Raw genomic sequence first — 27,552 nt, 5'->3', positions numbered from 1 at the left:
ACAAAGGTTTCCTTCAGCGCACTTCGAAATTCTATCCTCACAACGCAGATTCAACAACCAGTCTTCCCCCTCCCCCCCTGCTTGCGCCCTCACGGAAAACTTTCATTTTGACATCTGATACTGATACACAAGCTTCCTTCGAATGCACTTAGCAAGAGGGAGTGAAAAGCATTGCTTTAGAACAACAAAGCCGGTCTTCCTTTGTCGGCAAAAAATTGACCTTGAAAAGAGACTCAAAAGAGAAGTCCCTTTTCCCGCCTTCCCCCTCCATTTTCATGAAGACAAAAAAAAAATGCAAAAAACCATTTCTGTTAAATACATGTGTTAGGAACAATATAAAAAATTTAAATCGAAATTGTAGCCAAAAATAGAACAGTTATAATGTAAAAACTACGACTTTGACACAGCATCTCGATCGAGATGCTTGGTGTCCTGAGGGTTACTTTTGGGTATCTCGTTCGAGATGCTTGGGCACCAAAAGGTTGAATTAAAGTTTACCATGGTGAAACCAGTCTTTTATAAGTACCAATTCCAGTCATCTGCACATATGGCCAAGTTATTAAGAACAAATATATTTAAAAATTACATTGTAAAAAAAAACAATATATTAAAAATAGTGTATTCTTCGCGAACACACAAACGCACAAGTTACAGAAGTATTTTCATATTTTAAACAGTCTGTTTTACTTCATTTCTTAATTCTTTTTTGCTTTATAATTAGTTTAATGTAGCACATGAGTCCTTTTCAGTAACATGCATGGTACATGATAAAGCTGCTAGTAATTTGGACACCAGTTTAACTTTTCAATCGTCAAATAATTGGAACTTACTAATGACATTTAACTCACCCTACAAATACTGTAGCTGTAGTTTTTGTGAATGTTTCCTTGCACATATGTCAATAACCTCCTCTGGTTTCACTTACAAGGGAGGTTATCTAAGTTTCCCCCTCCGATTTGCATGAAACTTGGCAGGTGTATAGAGGGGCCCAAAGGAAGAAATAGGTGTTTTGTTTGTTTTGGCTAAAAAAAACTGTTCTTGAGGGCAACCCCCCCTCAAATGTTAAAATGAGGACAAATTGAAGTGGGGATCTGACCCCTGTGTCCCCCTCCGATTTCCATAAAACTTGGCAGGTGTTCCCCCTGCCAAGTTTCATGGAAATCGGAGGGGGACACTTAGATAACCTCCCTTGTTAGTACTTGTCTTTATGGATGTTCAGGACAGCCAAACCATTCAATCTTTCATTACCCATTGTAGATCTAAGGTAGGTCTTGATTTTTCGCAGATTGAAGAATGAACACTCAGCTGTAGCCGTTGTGACTGGAATAATGTTAGGGTACAAGGAAGAAAATTTGTTCGCCTCTGCTGGATTATCTGGAGTAGATTTTTCCAATAACCAGAATTGTCTCCATAACTTGAGTTCTAATGCTAAAATAGACTGCAGATGATCTTCATAAAATTTAGCTGCCTCAATTATATTTTTAGCTGGGTCATCTTCTTCAACAATGGATTTCGGAATTACTTTTTGTAGAGTGCTTAAGATTTCAGTCTGGTTTGTTTGAAATCTATAATCAAATTCAGATGTTAAATAATCCAGAAAAGGGATGAACACAACACATCTGAAATAATCAATGACATTCTTTGAGCGAATATTTGATCTATGTCTTTGATTCTGTGCAATTCTTTGGATTTTTACATCAACATTCAGCTCTTCAGCAAGTGCTTTACTTTCCTGAAAGACTTTATCAAACTCTTGAGCACTGTTCTTTCTTATATCTAATAAAGATAAGTAAACAAGCTGAACCAAGTCTGATGATTGCGTTAAATACATCTGCTTGCTCTGTAGTTGGATTGACAAAGGGAGAGTAATGGACAGGAATGTTTGCTAATACTTTCAAACTGATCAGAAACTCGAAATTTGAAATGGACTAGGCTAAAGAATGAGCTGTAGATGTTACCTCAGTGCTTCTTGCTTTGAAGCTTAGTTCATCAAGGACACAAAGCAAAGAATGATTGATTGATTTAGTTTATTTTACTTCACGTTTTGTGCATCTTGGCTAATTTGCAAAGATGGGGATGAGTGATGAAATGATGAAATTGATGAATGGACATTCACAAACAACCAAGACCAAGCGGGATTCAAACCCGGGACCCTTGGCATCGCAGTGCAATGTGCTAACCACTCAGCCACAGGGTCTGGCACAAAGCAAAGAAGGTAGTACTTCAAGAAAATGTAGTATCACATCATGGCATTCTACCCAGCAGGTTACAAATAAAGTCTTAATTGTCGTACTTTTAGTGCCAGGAACATTTCTTCTATCGTTTGTTTTAACAAATGAGTTCTTCCTGAAGATTCCTGTAGTAACTTAGCGATACTTGTAATAGCTCCCACAGCATTTCCTACATTTGGAATGCTACAAACCTTGGTCAGAATTAAATTAAGTCTATGATTGGCACAATGTGTATAAACAATGCTTTTGGTTGTACTTGAAGAATATGAGCCTGAACACCCTTGTAGAGTCATAACCTTGACCTCTGATAAAAGCAATGTCTGTGGTTTCATCAGCAAGAACACTGAAGTATTTGTACTTCTTCACTTGTTCTACTATTTTGTTCAAAATTATTGTTCCACAGTATTCAATTAAGTTATTTTGAGAGGTTTTACTTATGAAAGTAGCATTGTTGGGAACATTTTTCAAGTGCTTTTCTAAAATTGTATCACCAGCATCCATTCTAAATTTCAACAATGCTCTCAATGTGCCTTCTTGAACTGTTTTTGTTCTAACTTCAAGCTGTTCGTCACCATCTACATAAATTGACCTGTCATCTCTATGTCCTCTAAGGGGAACATTTTAAGTACCGCAAAATATTATTGTTTTATCAATAGGAATAATTTTTTCATGATTTTCTTCTATTTTCCTTTTTAAACTGGAATCCAGAGCTACATCAACTCTTCACTTCACTCTTCAACCCTTCCATAAACTTAAGGAAACAAAGACTAGACAATATGTTTCTTTTATGGTATTCTCTTTGCTCATGTGCCAGAAACTTTTCCTTTGCACAGTGGCTCTGTAACAAGTTTTCCTAACTTACCGGAGTTAACCTCACCTTCTTCTTTCCCCAAAAGAACACAAATGCGACATACACAGCCTTTAATTTTTTCACTATAGCTAAGCCATGAAAATTCATTAAGCCATTTGTGCTATTTTTCCCTGTTTGAAAGACATAGGGGAAAGTATAATCCACGGGAGGAATCCAAGGATATTGCAGAATATTGTACTTTATCTCCTCCTTTATTAGAGTACTTCCAAGAAAGTGTCTAATATCAGTAGAATATCCACACTCACCTAAACTTTGTTCCTCTTTCTCTTCACTTTAAGTACTGCTTACTGTAGCTACACTTGCACAAATTGAACTTTCACACTTATTTAGACAGGTTATATTTGTGTTATTTTCTTCACTGGAACTACTTTTCACTTCTTGCTTTTCACCTAACACTTTTGTTAAAGAAATGTAAAATACTATTTTGCTTAGATGTTTTTTGAGACATTCTTCACAGCACTTAGCAATTTCAAATACAGGCAATGACTGTCAACAAGCAACAGTTTAAAATGTTCTGCACCACAACCCTGCTTTGCTTCAACACTCGACAATTCACCAGCTGGATGACAGACAGGTAAAACTGACTTCTCACTCACAACAATGAACCTTAGTTAAGAAAGATTTTCAAATACGTGCAAAGAAATGTAACACCTAATGCACAGGGGTATTCATACTTATGTAAGACATTGTCTTAAAAAGCTGACAATAACTTTTCTTCTACATCAGCTGTTTCTTAAAAATAAATAAACAATGTAGTCTGTTGCATTGCTTGAGAACATTTTTGAATAAGTGGGAGCTTAGTTCTGATCGCACCACCTGCATATAGTGTTGGGTAGGATAATGCACTTTAAACCTTACTTTCGTGCCCTTTGATTCTTTCATGATGGAACAAAGAACAGGGAGAATCTTTAAAAATGATCTATGAAAGAAACATAATCGATGTTCGAGAGGCACCAACTTTCAACGATGCATGTGAACACCAACTTTCAATGATGCATGTGAACACCAACTTTCAATGATGCATGTGAACACCAACTTTCAACGATGCATGTGAACACCAACTTTCAACGATGCATGTGAACACCAACTTTCAACGATGCACAGGGGCAATCAACTTTCAACGATGCACAGGGGCAACCAACTTTCAACAATGCACAGGGGCAACCAACTTCAAATGATGTTCAGCAATCAACAATTTATAACGATATACAGGCTGAACCACTTTTCAAAAGTGTACACGTAAGTAATAAGAATTTTTTATTAATTTTGTAAATTACATATTACGAGTATAATTTGCTCGAGCATTTGGGGGGAGGCTGACATACAATAGTTTCTGCATTATGTATTAACAAATTAAAAATAGGTATTGACTTACTTTAAATCTTCGTCCAAGATTTCCTTTCTAACTTTGGATTGGAACTACATAATGAATGGTGCCTGCCCCTCTTTTCCACACCTGCACCACTGTCTGTGAATTGAGTTTCATTACATTTCATGTGCTTAATTCACTTTGAAGAAGGAAGTTTTAAAATTGCATTTGATGCTGGTGTGCACTAATGAAAGTAATTGAATATCAAATTTCATAATTGACTGATACTTCACAGTTATTCCCCTCATGCCCTTAGTGAAGTTGCAGATTTTATCAGAGACTTAGTTAAAAAAAAAAATGACAAGCGACTTGTTCACAAGAAAGTGGGAAAGGAAGTAATCAAAAATGATGTTTTATATTATCCTTTTTACAGAATCTTGCTATAAAAATTTCTACTTTTATATAGCAGTAAAATTTTAATGCTTTAAAAGGTTTGGCATCATTTCAGTTTTTTTTAAAAAAAAGTTATGCCAAGACATTTTAAAGTGTTACAAGGCTACATAAGACTGCGAGACTCATTTAATTCCATTAAAGGAATTATGTGATGAGTTGTTATGACTCAGTAACTAACCTTTCTTATTTCAATCTGGTATACAAGAATTGTTATTTGTATCTGTAGGAATCATTCGGGTTTAAAAAAATGGCGCCATTGGCTCAGCCCTTCTTAAAACCAATCGAGATTCATTGAGTGATGTCAGTGATTTATGGTGAGAACTGTATGTCATGAAGCCAAGCATATGAGTGGCTAGGAAAATTAAAAAATATCATCACAGGCCCTGAAGATGCACCCAAGCCTGGAAATCTTCATGAATTCTTGTATGGTTGAAGCCGAATGCCAAACTGTGACCAGCAGAATCTACTGTGTATTACTACAAAACCATCTTAATCCAACTATCTACAGCATTCATTGTCTCAATAAACCAGAATTTTGTATCATTTTTCCAACTATGTTTTGACTGTACCTTGTACATTTGTAGATGTAAAAATGGAATTCTACTCAGATATTTAAAAGGATCATCACATAGTCATTTTCACAGGCTCCTTTGATACAAGGAGTCCAGTGCTGTGATAAACTCCCCCTGCTCTGTGCAGCAGTCTCCTACTTTTCTTTTTCAAGTCGCTATGTATTTGCCATCATGAACCTCGGCTAACATCAAAATTTAGGAGATTCCACCAGGAATCAAACACAGGACTGTTTACAACAATGATGAGAATGCTAACTATTTTGGCTATGTTGGAACCCATAGAGGTAGAGAAAAGATGTTAAATTATTGCATGCAAATAATACATAATAGGAGTGGTAGGATAACAGTAACTACTATGGGTGTGTCACATATTGATTTGAGTGATTTTCCAACACATGCACCAACTATCTTCTGGAATCTTACTCGTGAAGAACATTCTTCAATAACTCTCAATAGGGGATTTTACTTTTACACCACTTTAAAATTAAATATACCTACACACCCACAGAGCAAAGTAAGTTATTGATTCATTTTCTAACTTTTAGCCTGTGATTTATCCACACACTCTTACAGACTAAGATCCATGTTTTCTTTAACTTTTCCAATAATTTTCCACAAACTTCTAATGTATGTTTCTTTTGGTATTTTCATCCTCACATAAAAATACCTGTCCTCTTGAAAATTTTGCATAAAATCCTGGAGCATGCTGAAACATTGAGTTTGGGAGGGCCAGAACAGGTACAGGACTACTGCTTACTTGCCAGGCTCATTTGCTGTAAGTTAGTCAGTGCTTATATGTCAGATGAGATGCTTTTGTTTCATTTCAGTAATGACAGAGAAATTTACAACATGGTGTTGTCTAGGGTGTGGATTTTTGCCTATTTGTCTTTTTTATTGCTTTGTAGTAAAACAGGCTTTAATAATTTCATGGTGTTCGTTTCATGGTGTTTCTAGTACAAAAATGCAGTTTTATAATGCCTATTTTGAGGGTTGGTGCCTATTTTGCTTAATTGTGCCTAAAATGCCTATTCTGCAATTTTTGCTTACTTCAACTCTTTTTATGCTCTTTTGGCTTTCCATACAGTGAAGAATGTAAGCCTTTGTTATGTTAAAGTGGCTGGCATGTCGGATCTTTAGAAATACGAAATGTCACTTAACCAGGGTAAGCAAACTGGACAACCTGTTGGTGACTCATACTTGGACAAAAGGATGCCAACCCACCCCTTACTTTTTCCACTTGAAAACTTGTAGCAGTCAATCAGTACTAATTTGCTTTCTTGTGTGTGTGTGAAAGGATGTAAACAGTTATCTGTGGAAATATCATGTTCATGTGCTTAAGAATGCCAGAGCACAAGTCGGCCAGATGTGTATTAATTAATAAATGGACTACTGCTGAAGATTATTTTACCACTATCAGAAAATATGATTTTTGTTATTTTGCGTTGTTTTCTTTCATTTTTGGCTAATCGCAAAGATTAGAATGAGTGTTGATATGATGAAATTTATGAAGGAACACTCAAACAAAGTACACCCATACCTAGGCCAGGATTCAAATCTGGCATCATAACCATGCTTTGTTAACCACTCCGCTGCGGAGATCAGCCCCACTGACATAAAAGCAATTTTCTGTCAAGCTTGGTTTAAATTAGTTTACAAATAAATATTTTATCCCACATGAACATATGTAGTTTTATATAAAGGCCTTGTTCAAAACTCTCAGCTGCTGATGTGATTTCCAGCTCCTCTGAAAATGTTTTTAATGTGAACAATGCACACTGTGACAAGCCATATCTTACATTGCCTCACTTCTGAATACAACAATGCTGAGTTATGTGAAAAACTTAGTGTAGTGGCCTTGTGTTGCACACAGAGAAATGCACTATTTCAAACGATGCTATTTATTCTAAAATTTAATGCCATATACAGATTAGAAGCTCACATACTCATGCAGAGAGAAAAATGCAAAAGCTTTAAATTAATCAGGTTTTGTTATCCTGGCTTCCTGCAAATGAGGATTTGATTCAAGTATTGTCGAATGTTTGTGAAACATTTGCTTGCAATCAGCACAATGGATAACACAAGTTAATTTCTTCAGAGAAATTTTAATTGGTACATCCTTTAATTGCTTTTTGTTGAAAGGGTGGAAATTGTTTCTTCATCACTTGTGAACAACTGGGTATGAAATTGGGGCATTTTTTTCTCAAATTGGCCCTATTGTTAGCACAGTCTCTTCATGTCCGAATTATTTTAACTGACGATTCCCCGAAAATGTGACTTTCGTTGAAAATAGTGTTAAAAGTTTGTGAAATATTAGCGCACTTTTATGTATAAACTGTATTGCCAATACAGTATAACCAGTGTAGCGTGCCTAGAATTTTTGAAAAGTAGGGTTACATGTACGTTTCTAGTAGCCACTCCTCAATTTGCAATCTTCTACTGCCTTTTATGTTCTTTTATCTAAGAATAATGCACCTTATGGGGGGGGGGAGCTTGACTCCACCAATGCCCCCTTGTGCATTCCATGTTTATTTTAATGTCTTTTCTTATTTTGGGGATGCTTTTGAAGTGCCTATTTTAGAGCCTTTTCTTATCTTATAGCACCTTTTCAAGTGCCTATTTTTATCATTTTTGGTGCCTTTTTGCCTGCCTATTTGAGAGGTTTCTAGTGCCTATAAATCTGCACCTTAGTGATGACATATGAAAGTTCCTGCGTTCCAAATTATTGTTTTTTCACAACTAAATTACTTGTCACAAAGCAAAAATTGTGAATCATCAACAATTGGAATAGCTCAAAGCCACAGCTTGAAGCACACTCATCTATGTTTGGAAGTGATTGGAAATACAATACTGGGCTTGGTGCATTTGGGAAAATATGAGAAGATGGTAACAGTGTGGAGAGAGAACTGTTTGTGAGCACTGTGTTTTTGAAATATTGATTAATTTCTAATCTATTATTTTGATATTATTATAAATGTTAAAAGGGTGACAAATAGAAGTGAACAGCCTGTTTCCTCTGTGCCATAAAGGAACCACCACTGTGTAAAACTTCATTCTTGAAGTAAGTCGCTCCTCTCCATTGTTCACCATTCCCAAACTGCCACCACCACTACTGCCAAACTCCACAACTATAAAAAAGTCAAACATCAGAGTCCTTTAAGCACGCAGTAAAAGGGCAAGAGAAAGAGTAATGAACATAATTGAATATTGTGAAGCAGAGGAAAAAAATGTTAATATTCTAGTCTTATGCTTCGAATTAAATCCCCCTGTCCAGATATTACCTATGGAGGAGTCATTTGAATGTAGTGGTATTTTTGGTACATTTGCATAATTATTTAATTAATGCTTTCTTGTGTAGCTCCAAATATGTTGCATATGATGTCCTTCAACATGGAATATTTCTGAAGTGCAGAACTACCTAAGTATAGCAGAACAAGAAAAAAATTAAGTAATCCAGATTGAAAGCTCATCAACTTTTCCTTAACCCATTAATGCCGAAACAGCATTTCAAGTATTTTCTCAAATTCTTTTCTTGAAATGTCATAGTTGAGGTCCAAAGGAGGTGAAAAAAACATTTTTTGTAGTAATGGTTGTAGTAACAATCATTGGTCATTTTCATATCAGCAAAATGTAGGTGGCACATTATGTGATCAAATGTATCCCATCTCATGGCAACAGATATAATTTCATCTAATTCATAACTCCAATACATGAGGTGGTTTGGTAACCTACAATACCCAGAAACAAGAAGTATTCTAATGAAGGTTAGATTTTTTTACTTTTTTATTGGCTCCATACGTAGATTTTTCTGAATTGCATAAAGTTTAGTTTGTTCCACAATTATATCAACAAAATGTGCTGATAACATCAAGTGGAAGAAATCCAGTAATGGTCCAAGTGTATTTGCATAATCCACAGCAGTTGGAGAGAACGATGGATGAAAATCTGGTACTTTACTTCCAACATGCCTCTTGGACAATGTCCATTTTCTTCTTCTTTGCATTTGCGCTTTTGAGGTTGTGAATCTCCATTACCAGGATTCTTCAAACTTCCTGCATATATCTGGGACAGTATATCTCCTTTGTTCGGAGAATTCTCCTTGGCAGGTGTTCCAGTAGTTCTTTGGTTTCATCATCTGTTTTATCCAAGTCAGCTTCTGGGTCTTCAACTGTTGGCAGAATATAAATACTACAGTCATTCCTGTGGCGTGCCCAGGATCTTCGAAAGGGGGGATGGGATTAAGTATACATTTTTTAGCAGTCAGCTCTCATTTTGCCATAATTTCCTTCTTTTGACATCGTTTCCTTAGGGATACTCTCCAAAAGGGGGGAGGGGTTATGACCCCCACCAACCCCCTTCCCTTAGGCATGCCACTGAGTCTTTTGTCTTCTCATCTGAGTCTTCAGTCAGCAGGTCATAAGTCTCATTGAGAGAGAACCTGTAAGAACAAGTAGGAAGAGTAACTTGTCTTTGTACATATTATTGTTTACATTCTTTCATGTAATACAATGGATTAATAGTAATATTACCTAGTCTTACCATAAATACTGTCCCAAAGTTGTAAGTAAATAGACACAAAATGGTGAGAGTATTTTAATATCAGAATAACATGAGGTGCATGGATGCATTATGAACCAAAATCACAAATAATTATTCGAAATGGCCACCTTTAGCACTGACACACTTCTGAAGTCTTCGTGGCCACTCATCAATGGAATTACGCAACACATCAAGTGGAAACTCCGCAGCTGCCTTCTGAAGAGACCGCTTTAAACTGTCAATATTGGGATGTTGCCTCTTGCAAACCATCTCCTGAAACTTGGACCACAATTTGTAGTTCAAAGGGTTTGTCTGGACTGGCAGAGGGCCAATCTGACGTGGATATGAAGTCAGGAACATTTGCCTCCAACCACTGCTGGGTGGTGCGTACTTTGTGTGCTGGGGCTGAGTCCTGCTGGAAGCTGCAGTTCTCTCCATGGAAGATGGTGTTGGTAAGATTCTTGCATAGTTTCTCAAGCACTGTCTGCTGGTACACTTTGGCTGAAGTTTTGACCCCCTTTTCACAAAAATGGAGATCCGTTGTGCCCTCGTAGCTCACACCCCACCACACCATGACTGATGCAGGATGATGACCCCTCTGGATCCTGGGGGCCTTGTCAGCATCTTCCTGAGAGGATGTGGCATACACCCTGTCATTTTGGGCATTGAAAGTCTCCTCAACACTGAACATTTTTTCATCAGTGAAAAGGATTCGATGGTGCCCATTTGCCATGTAACGCTGAAGTAACCACTTTGATTTCCGAAGCCTCTAGAGCTTCAGTTCACTTGTCAAGAGATGTCCTTTGTGTCGTTTGTAGGCATGGAGTCACTGGGTAACGTACGAGACATCGACATGTTTGAAATCTTTAGCTCACGAGCCATCACTGACTGTTTCCGTACAGGATTTCGTCGCACTGGTGCCGCCACTGCTTTCACAAGTTCTGGTGTTCGTACTGTGCATGGTCTTCCTTGGCGTGGGCGATCTTTAACAGTACCAGTCTCAACAAAGCACTGGATAGTGCGTTACACAAATTTCTTGGAGATTTTCAGCTTCTGGAGGGTTTTGAAAATCTCCCCTGGTGATTTGCCTACCTTGTGCAACGCTACCATGGCCACACGATTTTCGTACTCACTCCATTCCATCTTCAACACTTACAACAGACACCTTTCCACTTGACCAGCTCAACAAGCAATGACTCATGCTTCACGCTACCGCTCTTGCCATCTCTCGCTTGTACAGGTGGAAGTACAGCCACCCTCAAACGTTGGGACAGTATTTATGGTAAGACTAGGTATAATAATAAAAGTTTAGCTGCCCCCCGTGGCGGAGTGGCTAGCACATCATGCTGTGATGCCAGGGGTCCCGGGTTCAAATCCTGGCATGGGCATGAACGTTTGTGATGTCTTTTCATCAATTTCATCATATAATCATTCATCCCCATCTTTGCAAATTAGCCAAAAGTGGCAAAAGAAGGAAAGTAAAATAAATCAAATCACATCAAATAATAAAAGATTAACATTACTATTGAATCATTGTGGTTTTGAGGACTAAGATGCAAACTGTAAATCACCCATTAAAATTCAGAATTTTGGGGACTCCAGGAAATGATATATTTCTAATGTACATTTGCCTTTGTGCTAAATGAATATCTTCTGCAATACATAGGAAAGAGAAATGTGGCAGAAGTGAGATGTCAAGATAGGGAATGGCCGAAGCCAAACATGTCTCTACATGACAGTATGTTAAATATTATTTTGTACACAAGTTTGTAGAAATGTGCAATACAAAAAACGTAAGAGGAAAACAAGAATGGCGTTTGCTGAATTCTTTGCAACTTCAGATTTACAGCATCTAAATGCCTGGTGGCAGGATTTCCTGTCAAAGTAACTTGAACTAATATTTTTGGACATATTATATGCTACAAGTACAAATAGCTTATTACAATGAAAAAGAAACATTTCAAGATTAGAATTCATCTACTAGTTTACAAAAATATGGTAATATATATTTGTACTTACCTTTCATTTGAGGAGCTGCAGCCCATATTTCTTCCTATCCTCACAAGCACAAAAGAATTTACTACTTGAGAATGCACTAAGTCATGAAACTGCTTCGGCATGGTCAACAAGGAAGGTTGGAGGTTTAAACAATCAAGCAGTTGCATTTTCAGTTCAATTAGTACATTTCTCTAGGAATGGGGCCACCGGAAATTTCCTGCAGGATTTCCTGCCATTGTCATTAATGGGATAATATAATTTACAGAAAGAATCCATTTTGCATCGTATTAGCCTCAATTTCTGAAGCTGTTTATGGAACAATTTTAATTTATGTATTACAGTAAATATTTTTTTTTATCTTGGAAACAGATGATAGAAAAGTCACGAATGATACCTTTTTTGTAAGTATAGACCAGACTATAAATTCATGCTAATGAGAAACATGTCAGTGTTAGTAATTAGAAGAAGAAGAAGACAAATCTTATTTTTTTGTACAAATTAAATTTGTCTCCGCCCCCTCAAGACAATGCCCATGCTTCTACAGTTGTCAATAGTACTGATGTATTTTATGATATCTGCTTCATTTTCTTGCAAAGGATTATGTATTGTCATTATTACTTTCTGGGGAAAAAATTATTGTATGAGAAATTGGAAAAAATATGCCTCGCATGTAGTAAAACAATGTGTGTTTTTTAAAGAAATTGCATCATAGAGCTATACTAGTTATAAAATTAGCAATAACACGCCTTAAAGTTCATGAATCAGTACAAACATTAATGTCTAGAACATTAATCAAGCTACAATATTGTTTCGTAATTGGAATATCCCTGCATCACCTCATCAGTCTGTACCTGGAAACAACAATAGTGGGTAAAGTGAGTCAGAGTATGATGCTTTCACTATGACTGAGATCAAGAATGTGTGAAGCTCTACCCCTACACTTGCTATGCATCTTTATGAAATAATGAAATTCACAAGGGAGAGTTTTATCTTTACTATTTATAGTAGTTTCTTTTTTAATCTCTGAATGCTTTGTGATTGGTGTCAGTTATATCAATATATTTTTAGTTCTAAATAACAGTAACATGTGAAAATTATTATCTTTTATTTTCAGAGACCAGTACCATACAAGAGATCCATTTTTGTTTCTCCTGTTTGCCCTGACAAATCCAAGATGACATCATGTGAATGTGGTTCATTGAGTGAAGGACACCCATGTGGGCCAGAGAGTAACTGTATCAATAGGTAATTAATTTCAATGCAATTTGTCTCCCTCCCCGTATCTCTTTTTTCTTTGCTTTCTCTTTTTCTCTTTCCTTTTGTTCTTTGTACATTTCTCCCCTTTTTCTTTTTCTCTCTCTCTTTTCATCTCACTCTCTTCTTATAATCATTTCTCTCATATACAAGGTAACATTGTTGCCTTGTAAGAAAGATGTCTGAGGTTTGATCCCCATGCAGTGGAGGTACTGTGCACAGTGGTTCAGATTCCACTTTAAAACTCTTCAGTCCTGATAACCTGTCTGAGAATAAAGAAAACAGCAATAGACTTTGAACATGCTCTCTCTTTCTCTCTCCTTTTTGATCTTGGTTACACTGTTTTCACACAAAAACTACTTTACCTTCAAATTTGTTTCAAATCCTGTGTGTGATTATTGCATTTCTCTGAGGGTTAAACAATGTGTATTTTCCCACACATGATATAGGACATACCAGTACATTAGATTACAGTTAATTGTTATCTCCAAATATATAACAAACACATATGTGTGATAATAATAATAGCCTATGAAATTAGATAATAATAGCCTATGAATTAGGGGAAAACAACAAAATATGCAGTAATTGGTGTGACTGATTGAGAATTCTGTAGGTTCTCTTTAAGTTCTTACTGATGTTGGTTACAAAATATACAAAAAATAAACAACACATACACAGTTAATCCCTTAATTGTTATCTGATTTTAAACATATCAACAGATACATGACATTTTAGCAAGCAGTACAGGGATTGTATAACTTATTTATAAAGATGTATATTAGGGCTGAGCCGATACCAATGCCAGAAGGTATCAGAATGTATTGGTTGGATTTTAATTATTGATACTGCCCCATAATTTTCTGTCATTTTGATCATTTCTGGAGTGCAACACTTTCACAGAGCCTAATTATCCTGGACGTTGTGCAAAATTTGAAGTTACCATTGATTTTGCACTAATATTGTGTGAAAGAAACTGTATTCTGTGATTACATAACAGGTATTTTAATATTCGGATGTAGTGGCCTTTCATAAATAATTTGGATGATGGTATTGTAATGGTGTAATGGTTCCTTGCATAATGTGTATATGAATGATTGTTACATGTGTTGTTTGATTCTATTTTAATGTACATCAACTGAGGAAGTATGTACATGGTTTGCAAGGGTATGATGCACAGAGATCTAAAAATTTTCTCTAGGGTTCATTTTTATTAATCCTGCTATTACTCTATTTTTTTATATGAAGAGTCTTCTGTGATATGTGCTAACCCCAGAATGTTATTAGAGATTGAAATATGTTGCAGTACTTTAATTTTTTTTAATTTATCTACACCTGATGTTGATTTTGAAGCTCTAATGCAATTTTGCCTAGTTCTATGAGAGCTGATCTCTCTGAGGGTCATATTTTAAGACATTCGTGTATCTATCAGTGACATAGAGTAATAGAAAGTATAAATATTTCATGTATGCTGCACTACAAAGAGTTGTGGTAGCTCAGTTGGTAGAGCATCTGGCTACCACGCAGAACACCTGGGTTTGAATCCTGAGGCAGGTGATCTGGACCAGGAAATTTTCCAGCCATTTCCTTGTTTCTGTGTGGCTCTTGAGGCTAGCCTCATATTAATGGGTACGGGAGCAACCCTGGGTGATAATAGCAGCCGGGCATGATGCTGATCACATCATCCCAACTATGGCCGAGATCAAGAATATGTGGATCTCTATATCCCCACATCACCCCATATGCCTTTGGCATGTGTGCACATTATCTTTTATACTATACTATGAGAAGACAATGGAAGTAAATGTGAAAATACAAGGAAATTATCATAGATATAAGAATATATGTTGGACATTAATGTATGATGGCCTAATATCCCAGTTCCTGGCACATTTTAGATTTCCCATTTCTTTAGTTCTTGGCTCCAAAATTCCTCAATAAACGGAAAGTTTCCAGCACACCAATGCACTCACCCCACAGAGACAGTGCTGAGCAAAAATGGAATTGCCACTTCTATACTTCCCTCTGCAGGTGGTAACTTTTAAAATCCCTGGCGATAACATGGAATCTGTAGTTATTTTATTACTTTCATTACTCTCCCTCGCCATTTTATTCTCCCTTGCTGGCTCTGAAACTTCAGAATTCCAATGGCGTAGGCAGATATTTTACATATTATAAAAACATTTTTATTATAAACTTGATTTGGGAACCCTCCACAACCTCTAACCATGAAATATATTTCTAGATATGTTCCTCATTGTGAGAGAAGTTGGATTATCACTAGTAAACATGATAACATACGAAATATGCCACTGGCATCTGTAATCCCAAGAATATAACTGTCTTCACTTGATTTACTGTTTCTTTGTCTAATGTGACACTCTGTTAATTTTCACCTTTGGTTCTTATGTTTTGGATGTTGGCAGTTACTTTTTTCCTTACTGTTTAATTTTAGTTGCTTTCAGAAAACCATTCATTGACTATGTATGTAGTGGTCAGTGAATTTTTCTATAGGAAAAATACACCCTTTTAAGATATCCTAATTGTGGAATGTGAAACCCACTGAGCAGAACAACTTATGTGCATTGATCAAGAGTGTGGAAAACATGTATGTGTCATTCAAAATGTCCTTTGTAATATGTATTAAATTTTCCACCTTTTTGTAGTTTTTTCTAAAGGCTCTGTTTTTGCCATACTTTTTGAGATTATAATATGAAACTCATAGGATTGCTAGTTCATCAGTTGTGTTACAACCTGATAATAAAAAACTTTGTGAAATATATTTCAGTGTTGAGGAGACACGAAATATATAGCATTGTTGCTGGGAAAAATTGGATGGAAACTTTCAAAATGGTGGATGATAAACAAATTTTTTGTGTTACACACACACTCTCCCCTGGTAAGAATTTTCTTCCAAAGTCTGCCAAGAAAACATTCTAGTGCAGGAGACTAAACTCATGGTAATGTTATAGAATATATTGGAACAAAAGTTAAAATAAAATTTATTGACACAAGAGCTTAAAATAGAAATTCAAAGATGTATTGCATAGTTAGGAAGGTATTTGTGAGCCAAGTAAAAAAATATTTTGGCATTGATAAGTGCATACATTTTAAGCAATTGAGATAAAATATTTGCAACAACTGGATGCCATGAAGTAGTAGTCTAATTTTGCATGTGAGCCAGAATTGTTGCACAGTTTTCAAAATGACAAACAAAATATTGAGTTTTATTGTCATTCAATAATATGAGGTTCTGCTTGCATTTGCATACACTACATTTTAATAAAAAATAAAAGAAAATACTAGCAGTTTTAGGGTATCACTAAGCTAATATAATGTGTGATTTTGGATGGGTAAATTTTGGGCACAGTCAGCAATATTATGACCATGATAACTGTAGAAACATTGCAAGGTTTAAGGTGAAATTCATGTAGCAGCTAGACAACTTCAGGCAGCTGATTTGGTATTGAATTTTAGTGAAATTGGTTAAAGTAATAAAATTTCCTATATTTTTCAATGAAAATGCTTTCTTCATGTTGCTTTCTTTGCTATGCAGCAGCAGCAGAATTTATAATGACTCCCCCCTTCACACAGTAGCAGTGTGTATTCATATTACTCTATCTCACTCGTTCACTCAGAAAAATAAAACAAAACTAATCCTTCAATAACAACAACCACTCCTCACAACGTGGGACAAGCACAATGATCTTTACGAAAAAATTTTAGGTCAGAAGCATACATTTGTTTCATAACACTTATGTGCTACCCAAACATTAAGGAAAATATTTGAAGCATTAATAAGAAGGTAATTTAGATTAAATATCAAATTTAATTTTCTCAAACATACAATTACATAACAGAAATCACTTCGGAAGAGAAATAAATGGATCTGAGTTTCAAGGTTTTGCAATCTTTAGAACTTGCCATTAAAATAGATTAAAGACTAGTGGTATTGTCAATTCACATTTCAATCTTTTACAGTTGTGTTATAACATATGTGAAACATTACAAACATTACAGAAATGTACCCAGCCTCCATGGTGGAGTGGTAAGCACATCATACTATGATGCTAGGTATCCCTTGTTCAAATCCCAGCCTGAGCATGGGCACTTGTAAGTGTCGATTCATCAATTTCATCATATCATCACTCATCCCCATCTTCACAATTAGCCAAAAGTGGCAGAAAAGTGAAGTAAAATAAAACAAATCAATCAATCAATTACAGAAATGTACCCATATAACCTAGAGAACATGTGGAAGTGACATTAAAAGATGTCATTCTGATAGAGATGATATATTTGACATACATTGTGTTAGAAAAATATTCTAGCTTTCTGGCTTTCTATATGCCATGGCAAGAACCCTTGTTGACTCCCAACTCTTTACAAGGAGCCCCAGAATCAAACTTTGTAATTGGGTACTGCTCATCTAAAATTTTCTTGGCTTACTTATTTATCTCGTCCTAAGTAACCGCCACCGTTGGGCCATCATCAGATTTTACGTGGGAAAGGTTGGTTTACGTTGGTTGGCAAATTGACGTTGGTCTTACATTGGGCCAATGGTAGTTGCTAACGTTTGCCCAACCATGGAAAAGTGAATGAAATCAGTTTCGAAAACAACTTTTTCATGATAAGACAAGTTTCAGAAGTATGCTGAAAATTATAGTGTGTAAAATAAGTGACATGAAACAGTGTTGCTTTTCAAATATCAGTCACAGCACATACTGGAAATATATATATATATATATAATGAAAGTAGAAGCTATTTTTAACTTGCAGTCACTCACCAGTCCTTTGTCAGTCGCCATGGATGAAAGATGTGTTGGGAATTGCTTATTGTTTGTCTCTTTAGCTGTAGTAGAACAAGAATATTCTTCCAGGTATTATTGTAGAGGTGGTTAAACAATATTATGTGCAGACTAAATTCCATGAAAGGTGGAAAACTAAGTAAACTCTAAATGTTTTTGTGCTACCACTTGAAGGTATGGTGCCTTGAAAACAATGATGCCATGTAACTGGGAAAGTGCTGTGTATTTTTTTTATTTTCATAAATAACTTGTACTATTGTTTACATTTGGCATCACAATAAATTTATCAGAAAACAAACCTATCCATTCTTTACTTTTCAGTATGTTGGCCCTAACGTTAAAACATACTTTGGTCCAATGTTGGAACCACAGCCAAAATTACCGTTGCCCAACAGTATGTTTTTATGTTGGGCCAACCGTTGGCCAACCATTTTCTGTACGGTTGGTCTAACGCTGGGCCACTTACTTATGGTTACTTGGGTTGTGAACTGTTAGTGTACAAGTATATAAATAATGTGTGTATGTGTACAGTGTTGGAAAGAATTACATCCCATAAGGCTTTAATAGAAGCAAGTAATGCAGGAGGGTAGGCAACACATACTGCACCCTTCGATGATCTGGTGATATTGCTAACTTCTTCCACGTGAAGGTCAGCATGACAGGAAGGCAAAGCATGTCACATGACACTTGGTTACTTGGAGTGTTGTGCTTCTCCACATCCCCAATTCTTGATCCACATTGCAGAAAAAGTAGAGCTACATGCAATATTTGAAATGAAGGTTGTTTTCAACTAAACGATAAATTATGAGTATCTCATTAGTAGGGACACAAATTTATGGTAAATAAAAACTGAGGAGACCTGTAAATAAAATGTTAGATCAGCGGTATATACCAGCGGTGAAAAAAACTGCACTCACTTTTTCATTATGAGAGGAAACAACATACAAAAGACCTATAAATTGATAAACTACTTCATTTTTATATACTGTACACATGCACAAGTACTTAGCTGTCCAACCAAAAAGAAAACATCAACACAAAATCACTTCATTTCTAAATTGCAGATCTCAAGTGATTTATTCATTGTATGTATTTAAAGGATATCCTTGCTGTCCAACAAATAAAATAATCATTTCTGCACATACACAAACACATGTTAAAAATCACATGATGATAAACAAAATTCATTCATGACTGAACACCAATGACACCATGGTTTCCCTTGATGTGCGGGAACAGACTAATCTTATCACTGCTACAGCTAGCAAGTTCAATGAAACTGGAAGTTGAGTAGACATTCAGGGGAAGAAAGGAATGCAGCTTGACAGGGAGCAAAGTTTTCGAACTGAGATTATGTGCACTAGAAATCCTAATTTGCAGTGTCTTCCTGATGTGATCGAAGATAAAACGTTCTTCAGCTGCTAGTGGTAGGAAACTTTAGGCAAACGTTTTGTTACAAATCGACAGTTTGCGCGCGCAACCTCGATTGCCGGTTTTTGCGTGTTTTCTACTTAATTTGATGATATTTCACGGTTATTTCGCGAAAAAGAATTCATTTCATGCAAAAGCACACATTTTGCATTACTTCGTGAATAAACCTTATGTATATTTCATCATTGGGGGTGTAGTTATGTGCAGAATGTTCAAAATTGCATCTTTTCTTTACATTTCGCGATTTTGCGAATCGCAAAAATTCAATGTCTCTACTCATTAGTAAGGGTATTAGATGTGCCGATTTAGTCCAGACAGTCTGTTTCTTTTAATTCCTGCTCGTCATGGGCGTAGCTTGGCAAGAGCAAAAAGTGCATTTGCCCCCCCCCCCCCCCTAAATCAGGTTTCTTAAAGCTGTTAAATCAGGAATTAAATATTAAGATTCGATGTGTCTAAAGTTTCTTATATTTGAAATATGTTTCCAAAATAGATACCAATTTAATACTTCAAAAATGTGTCAGATTTGTTTTATTACATCACATCTGATTGTGGCTAATTGCTACTACAAAAGTGGGATTTCATAAGAGAAAAATTAAACCACTCCTTTTATTTCATACCTGGTTTCATCTTGAAACTGAAATTAAGAATATTAGTTAACAATGTCACTGGCGACCAAGGGAAAGAATTGAATCATTGTGTTAGACCCGATTCTTCAATACCTTAGCACAAGCTTTTTTGTAAGTTTATATTTTGTTGTAAGTTGATTGATTGATTGACTGATTTGGTGTTTTAAGTCCACTTTATGCACAGTAAGGCTAATCAGGACTAGATATACACTATGTGCCTGCACAGGGTATGGAACCCAGGACCCCTTGATTACAAGGTGACAACACTACCACTACATCATCGGGAAGGCTCATTTTGTTGTAAGTCCACATTATGCACAGATGGACTTATCTGAACTGGATACAGTTTAAAGTAGGATCCGAACCACTATATGCCGTCACCTGGTATCGTACCCGGAACCCCTTGATTACAAGGCAAGACATTACCACTACACCCTCAATCTTTTTATTTCATCCTTTTGAAACATGTATACACATTATAATAGGCTGCTACAACTCTATGGATTAAATTTTACAATGAAAAAACAGACATGTCTTAGCCAGTATTCAAACCCATAGCATCAGATTTCACAGTATATAAGCTTCTGTTTCATGTTTATGGTTTCCTCTCCACAATACAAAAACTAGCAGCTTCCCATAACTTTTCTTTCAATAGCCTTACAATGTTTGCATATCATATCACCCACAATTAAATTAATTCATTTCGAACACAATCCCCGATGGCCCAGTGGGAGCGTGGTCACCTTGTAATGAAGGGGTCCCGGGTTCGATACCCGGTGGACGCACATAGTGGTTCGGATCCCACTTTAAACTGTAGGTCCAGTTCCAATTATCCTAACTGGGCATAAAGTGGACCTAAGACACCAAATCAACCAACCAACAAAATCCCGTTATTGTCCTTATTATTGAATCCAAAACCTTCGTCGTGAATAACATAAGCAGGAGGACAATGTGAAATAACCGAATAGAAACAGAAACTAAAAACCTACAACGGATAGATTGGATTAAGCATGATTCATTCTGAAATGAACAAGAACCCAAAAGTTGAAAAACCTCGATACACACCCACTTTTCCTCCCATCAGTGGGAAGATATCCTTCTTGCATAGAAGCCTTTACATAGGAGTGCCTTGAGGGAACTTCAAGGCCATGACGAGAAAGTGTTCTACATGCAATGATGGGACCAAAACATACATCTAGTTTGATATGAAAGCTATGTTCCTCCTTATTTCGTACACCATTTATAACAGGAACACATGACCTCATCTTTTGTAGCGCAGAAGCCTGCTTGCCAGTCTTTAGTTCAGTGACTTTCGTCCGTAGTTAGCAAGAGTGAATGTCTCACCAGATACTTGTTGTCTGTGAGGCTACACAAGAATAGATATGTCATTAGTGGCTGTAAGTATTGCTTCATCTGCAGTTAACATTTTAATAGTTTCTTAATGGTTACGTTAGTGATAAACACGTAAATTAGTTCTCAAGAGTGAGCTTTTTATCTATTTGAATGGGGGGGGGGATTTCTATACACCCTGAAAGTAATATTTTTTCCTGGAACAAGAAGAAATTCGAAGATGCAAAAAGAGAGAAGAAGAAGAAAAAACGAAAATGTAAATGTTGAAATAAATTATGGTAGAGGTCGAGTGAATAACATTTTGTCACAGGTCCTTCTCGATGGCATAGTGATAACCTCATCGCCTTGTAATCAAGGGATCATGGGTTCAATACATGGTGTAGGCACTTAGTGGTTCGTATCTCACTTTAAACTGAAGGTCCAGTCCAGATTAGCCTATCTGTGCACCAACCAAAAACTAAAAAACAAATTGTCACAGTGTAAGAAAATTTCAAGTTCAACCATATACGAAACAAATGGGAATTTTTTTTTTCAGGTTGGAGTTCACATCTGTCACATCCAACCAACACAATTATGGATTGCTACTTTTCCTCAGATCCATTTCCATCATTCATGTATGATAAAATAACAGAAGTAGAGGAAAGAGAAAGTCAAGCGAAACACAGATGCCTTCTCCAGAATTTCAAATCTCGTTACGTAAGTTTTTGCGTTGGAGTCCTGGTCAGGCATGACTTTCTCGTTCTTGCTTCTTTATCTGCTATAATTCATTATAAATTGAAATTGTTGTTATGGTTTACCCATAGGGGAAGAATAATGACAATAATTGCTGATACAAAGCCAATAACAAACAGAACAACTCGATTAGGGAGGTGACAAGAAGAAACTAGACTTGACAGTGTCTCCATCTCTCTGTTTGTCAAATTGAAAATTGCTCTCCCATTCTCCGTCTCGACTAGTTAAATATAGAAATCGAAAACGTATGTGAAGATACATGTATTCTGGTTTTGTAGGAGGCTTCTTGAGAGATGAAATAAGTGCCCTTCGATCGTGTTTATTTTTAAATTTTTTGTCCCCTGTACACTGATTGCGACGATATGCATGAGTGACCATTACATGAAATTGAGGACGAAAAATACTGTTTGGTGACAAGATCGAATGTCGAGAACTTAATGAGCTTGCCCACTGAGCTTGCTTAATGTTGTTTGTGTCAGGTAATTTGTAATAACTGTCAATATCCCATATTCATTATAATTTGCTTCATAATTTATCTTATTGTTGTGATTAATGTGAAGTCGAAGAATTAGTTGAAAGGCAGAAATGCAAGATTGAATGTCTCTGATATTACTTCGTACTGAATAATATGACGTGATATTATGATATGAATATATTAATAATATAATATGCCTAGTTATGAGCCCCTGGTTCCAATCTCGGCTTGGCATGGATGTTCTTGGTGAGTGTCCCTTCATCAATTTCATCATATCATCACTCATCTTCATCATCACTATTTGCCAAAAATGAAAGAATAGCAACACTAAATAACAAACATCCAATCAAATTGAACATCTCCACCAATTTAATTCTATACCATACCAAATTCCCACTTTATTACTGCATCGTACATCATTTTACAGCATCTTAATTGTTTTCCGATTCAAAAACAATTGGAAAGTTGTTTTGTGCAGTTGATTGTGCCTTGTTTCATTGTTGTGATGTTAATTAAACGATCCCATTAATTAGTTTTAGACCAATCATGGCAGAGGGAAGCGAGAGCACAGAGGAAGGGGAAAAAGCAAGGGAAAGACCACGGCTCTCTTTAAATGTTACATCCATGAATATAATTGAAGTGTCTGCAGAATATTATGAATAAAATTTGTTTCGCTTTTTCCTTTTATTTCTGTTTGTTATTTTTCTTCCCATTTCTTCCACCACTTGTGTTAATCATGTCGGTGAGGAAGAATTATAAACTCGTGAAATGGACAATGGGACAAAAAATCTATGCCTCTCCCATGGTTCGAACCTCTGACCACAAAATATTGTCTTATTTTTAAAATGTACGCCAAATATGGTTTGTTATGTAGCAATGTTCGCTCATGTCTTTCTCGAGGCTTCCATTGCCTCTCCGATGGTGTAGTAGTAATCAGAGCGCCATGTAATCAGAGGCTTCCAAATTCAGTTCCAGATAGAGGAACATATGGTTCGGATCCCACTTTAATCTGTAGGTCCAGTGCATAAACTGCATTTAAACAATTAGCTTGTGGCATCATTTCAGTGAACCTTCTTGACACTGACTCTAGTTTCACTTGAAAGAATATTTCCTTACGAGTAGCTCTTGTTAAGAAGCCAGTTTCTGAAATTTTCTCCTGGAGGCCTTATAGCACCCAGCTGTTTGTTGTGGCTGGCAGATGAGTCATGTGACTCATGCTATCAATGCTCAGTCCTTCCCGAAAACTCAGATCTGCCAGGCAAACTTAAGCAAATATTTTGTTATTTTGGTTGCATAAGCAATAGGCTTTAAGTTTAAGGCATTACGAAATTCTAGGTCCCTTGGCCCAGGTAATTCTTTCTCTGATTGTACACATCAGTTGAAACAGCTTTGAAGCATGTTTTCATTGTTGTATCTGTATGGTGTGAGCACTACAGATATTTTGGTTGCTTTCTTTGGGCTTTCTCAATGGTGTTGTGATAATGATGTTGCTTTGTAATCAAAAATCCCAGGTTCAATCCCCAGTACAGACTCATTGTATAGAATCACACTGCTGATCCAATACTGATTACTTATCGAAGCAGAAAATAAACAAATAAGCATAAAAGAAACAAAAAGCAAATTAAAAAAAAAAAAATAACGTTACATATGTATATATAAACCAAATGAATTTCTAATTTATTTATTTCCAATTTATTAACATCCTGTAATTAATCACAAAGCCATACCAAATAATTATATTCCTTTTATATTCTAATTTTTATCTTCTGGCATGTTTTATTTCTCTCTAACAACATAAATGTAAGGGCATCAAGGTTATTTTGATGTTGTGTAACATCCAACACATTGTGAGCATGAAGGGACACAGTACACCTGAATGTTTCAAGTCTTTCATATTTTCCATGCTGTTGCACTGCTATAAAAAGTCTTAAGAGCTGGTTTGCTTGAATTTATGTATTTCTTGTACAGCAAATAAAGTTTGTATTTATAATTAAATAATATAACAAAATATTTCTATTTGTAGGAAATCACGAATTGAATGCAGTCCTCTTGTTTGCAAATTCAAAGACTGTGAGAACCAGCGTTTCCAGACATATACTAAAGCACCTGTAACTCGGTACTGGATGGAACAAGAACAACGTTGGGTGTTCTTGTCCTTGGCGAAAATTCATAAAGGTATGTCTTGCTTTTAATATACCAACATGAAATTTGTACTGAAACAAATTAGTATTTTTATTTTTTTCACGATCATAACAGTCTTGAAGTGTGGGTATAGAGGAAGAAGTTCACACTCTGATGTAGTATGAAAGAGGCAAAAGTAGCTAATTTAAACTCTGGAATGTCTGAACCTGAATGTTTATTGCTGCAGCACAGTGCTCAACATGCAGTGGAGTAAGGGTGGATTTAGGAAGTGGGTCCATGGAGCCTGCCCCAACTCCATCCTTGAGCATGTCATTAACAAAAAAATACAGCAATATATACCAGGTAAAATATATACATTAAAAACGTGAATGAATTTATTGTGAAGTTTCGTCTGATGAAGATCCTGTTAGAGGGTGGAAACGTTATGTTTTTAATGTATATATTTTTAATACTATAAAACATTTTGCCTTGGTCAGTATTGTAATGTTTTATTAACATGGAGACAAGGCTTAACTGTGTTACCAAAGTACTTTCGTTTGCAGACAGACTTGTTAAAGGTTGAAGTTTTGAATTGACCAAGCAACTCCCCTCCCCTATATTTTTCCATTTTAAAAATCTTTTTCTTCCATTTCAACTTACACTGCATTGACACCATGGCTGCCAAACTGGCACAAACGTGAAGTTTTTGTTAACATTGCTGCTTGAGCTACTGGTTAGTAGAACTCCTGGGTTAATTATTTTGTGGTTTGACAAGGATATATATCCACATGCTTTTCAAATAGTAGGAAATTATATTTGTGACAGCTGCAAGAAAAAAAAAAACAGCTGAATACAAAATTCTACTGTTTCTCTTTTCCTGTGCAGAGATACCCAGGAAATCAGGTATCGACACCAGGAAGTTCTTTCAGATTTTCACACAGCATTGGGGTTGAAGTATTTTCTAGCTTCTACTTGGGTATTGTCTCTACATTCCCCCAACTAAGTGTCTTTCAACTACGCTGTGCTTATCAAGCTGAGGTAAAGTAAGCCTCCTTTGTTTCTTGTACAGCAAATAAGAAGTGTATTTATAAATAAATAATATAGGGTGTTCCATATAGGATGCCAAATTAGAAAATTAAATAAAAATAGGGAAAATCTCATGAAAATAGTTATATTTCACATATATGTAAGCAGTAACATCTCCCATTTACGTATGAAAGATAATGTCAGGCATATGCCCACCCCTACTGAGTCTGCATACATTTATACGTCCCACAAAATTATTGATAACCCTCTCGCAGATGTCTGTCCTGATGAATCCAATCACCCATATGATTTCCGCCTTCAGTTCCAAAAGGGTTCGTGGTTTGTTGGCATACACCTGTGATTTTACAAACCCCCATAAGAAGAAATCACAGGGTGTAAGATCACACTTCACCTGCCAAAACCCACACCACACAGTCGTTCTCAGCGGATGGATGGATTTCACGCACCTGGATTATTCGAGGATTTCCGGAAGGAAACCACAACAAATAAGTCAAAACAATTGAGGCTACATTAATTGGCATGACAACAGATGCCAACATTGGTAAGAACAGGTCTGACAACCTCGAAACAAAACAATAGCACTCGATTCAAATTCGGCGTCCCATACGGAACACCCTTTATAACAAAAAAGATCTATTTGTAGGAAATCATGCATTGAATGCAATATCAAATTGAACTGGTAGTTATTTACACTAAAACAGGTAATGAAAAACTAACTTTTTCCAGTTTTTGTTAACATATTTTGGAAGAAGTGCCAGGTACAAATAATATGGTTTATTGTACAAATTTACGAATGGTTCACTTGAAATTGGTGCAAAAACAAAGCTTGTATCTCTAATCTGTGAGTTGGTATCTGTGTTTAGTCTTTATATAGACAAGTGGTAGCCATACTTACCACGTCTATAGGTAGCAATTAATGACTTATTTTCTTCGAAACCACCCAGGATATTTCAGTTCTGTCTTTTTTGTTCATTTGTATACATGTGAAGGTATGATGTACTCAAATTTCAATTATTAACATTTATTAAGAAGCACAGTTTGAAAACGTCTTAGTTTTCTTTCAAATTATTGTGCAATAGATTTTATAAACTGGAGTATAACTCTTCAATCACAGTTTTTTCTGATATATTTATATTTTACAAAATAATCAGATCAAAATAGTACTTTCACAATGAGTGACAGGTAGGGATCCAGCAGGGAATGACCAATTTTCAAACTTTCCCAAAAATTATGACTTTCAAAAATGTTACATAATTCCTTTCTTTTTCTTCTTTTTTCAAAATTGTAGATGGGCATTTCATATCCTCAAACAGTGTCATACTCTCTTCCAAATTTGGTCCATGCAGTTTCAATAGGACCGAAGCTAGAGCAAAATTCCAGATTTTTCCTTAAGCTGCCATTCTTTTACAGTGTTATCATTGGGGAACGGATTTATATGTAGTAAAAATGTGCTAAATATGTGAATTTTTAGTTATTTTCACGAAAATATTGACTTAAATATGGGCTTAAAATTGTAAAAATTCACCGCAACTTCCTTGAAGAGAAACCAGAAACAAATCTCATGCATGTGCCACAAATCGTTGCTTCGGACACTGCTGTCAGGCACACAACTAGTAGTGAGGGGGGGTTAGCAATGGGCTGCTCGACTTGGGATTTTCTTCCAACATTGCAAAAGTAACATTTGTAACAACCAGGAACCAATGCTTGAGCCCTCATTTTCAACAATTGTCAATAAACA

General features: G+C 36.1%; 1 protein-coding gene across 1 annotated transcript in view; it reads left to right on the top strand.

Moving 5' to 3' along the window:
• LOC145983637 (histone-lysine N-methyltransferase NSD2-like) overlaps positions 1-27,552 on the top strand; it is a 327,048-nt gene that overhangs the window by 177,357 nt on the left and 122,139 nt on the right. The window contains exons 7-8 of the mRNA XM_083116701.1: positions 13,085-13,215; positions 24,670-24,821. Of these exons, the coding sequence (XP_082972827.1) occupies positions 13,085-13,215; positions 24,670-24,821 (283 nt within the window). The remainder of the gene's footprint in view (positions 1-13,084; positions 13,216-24,669; positions 24,822-27,552) is intronic.

The sequence above is a fragment of the Lepisma saccharinum genome, chromosome 2 (genome assembly GCF_977018435.1).
Source record: "Lepisma saccharinum chromosome 2, izLepSacc3.1, whole genome shotgun sequence".
In the NCBI taxonomy this organism is placed as follows: domain Eukaryota; kingdom Metazoa; phylum Arthropoda; class Insecta; order Zygentoma; family Lepismatidae; genus Lepisma; species Lepisma saccharinum.
Note: the sequence above shows the minus strand (reverse complement) of the source record. Positions and strands in the feature narration are given on the sequence as shown.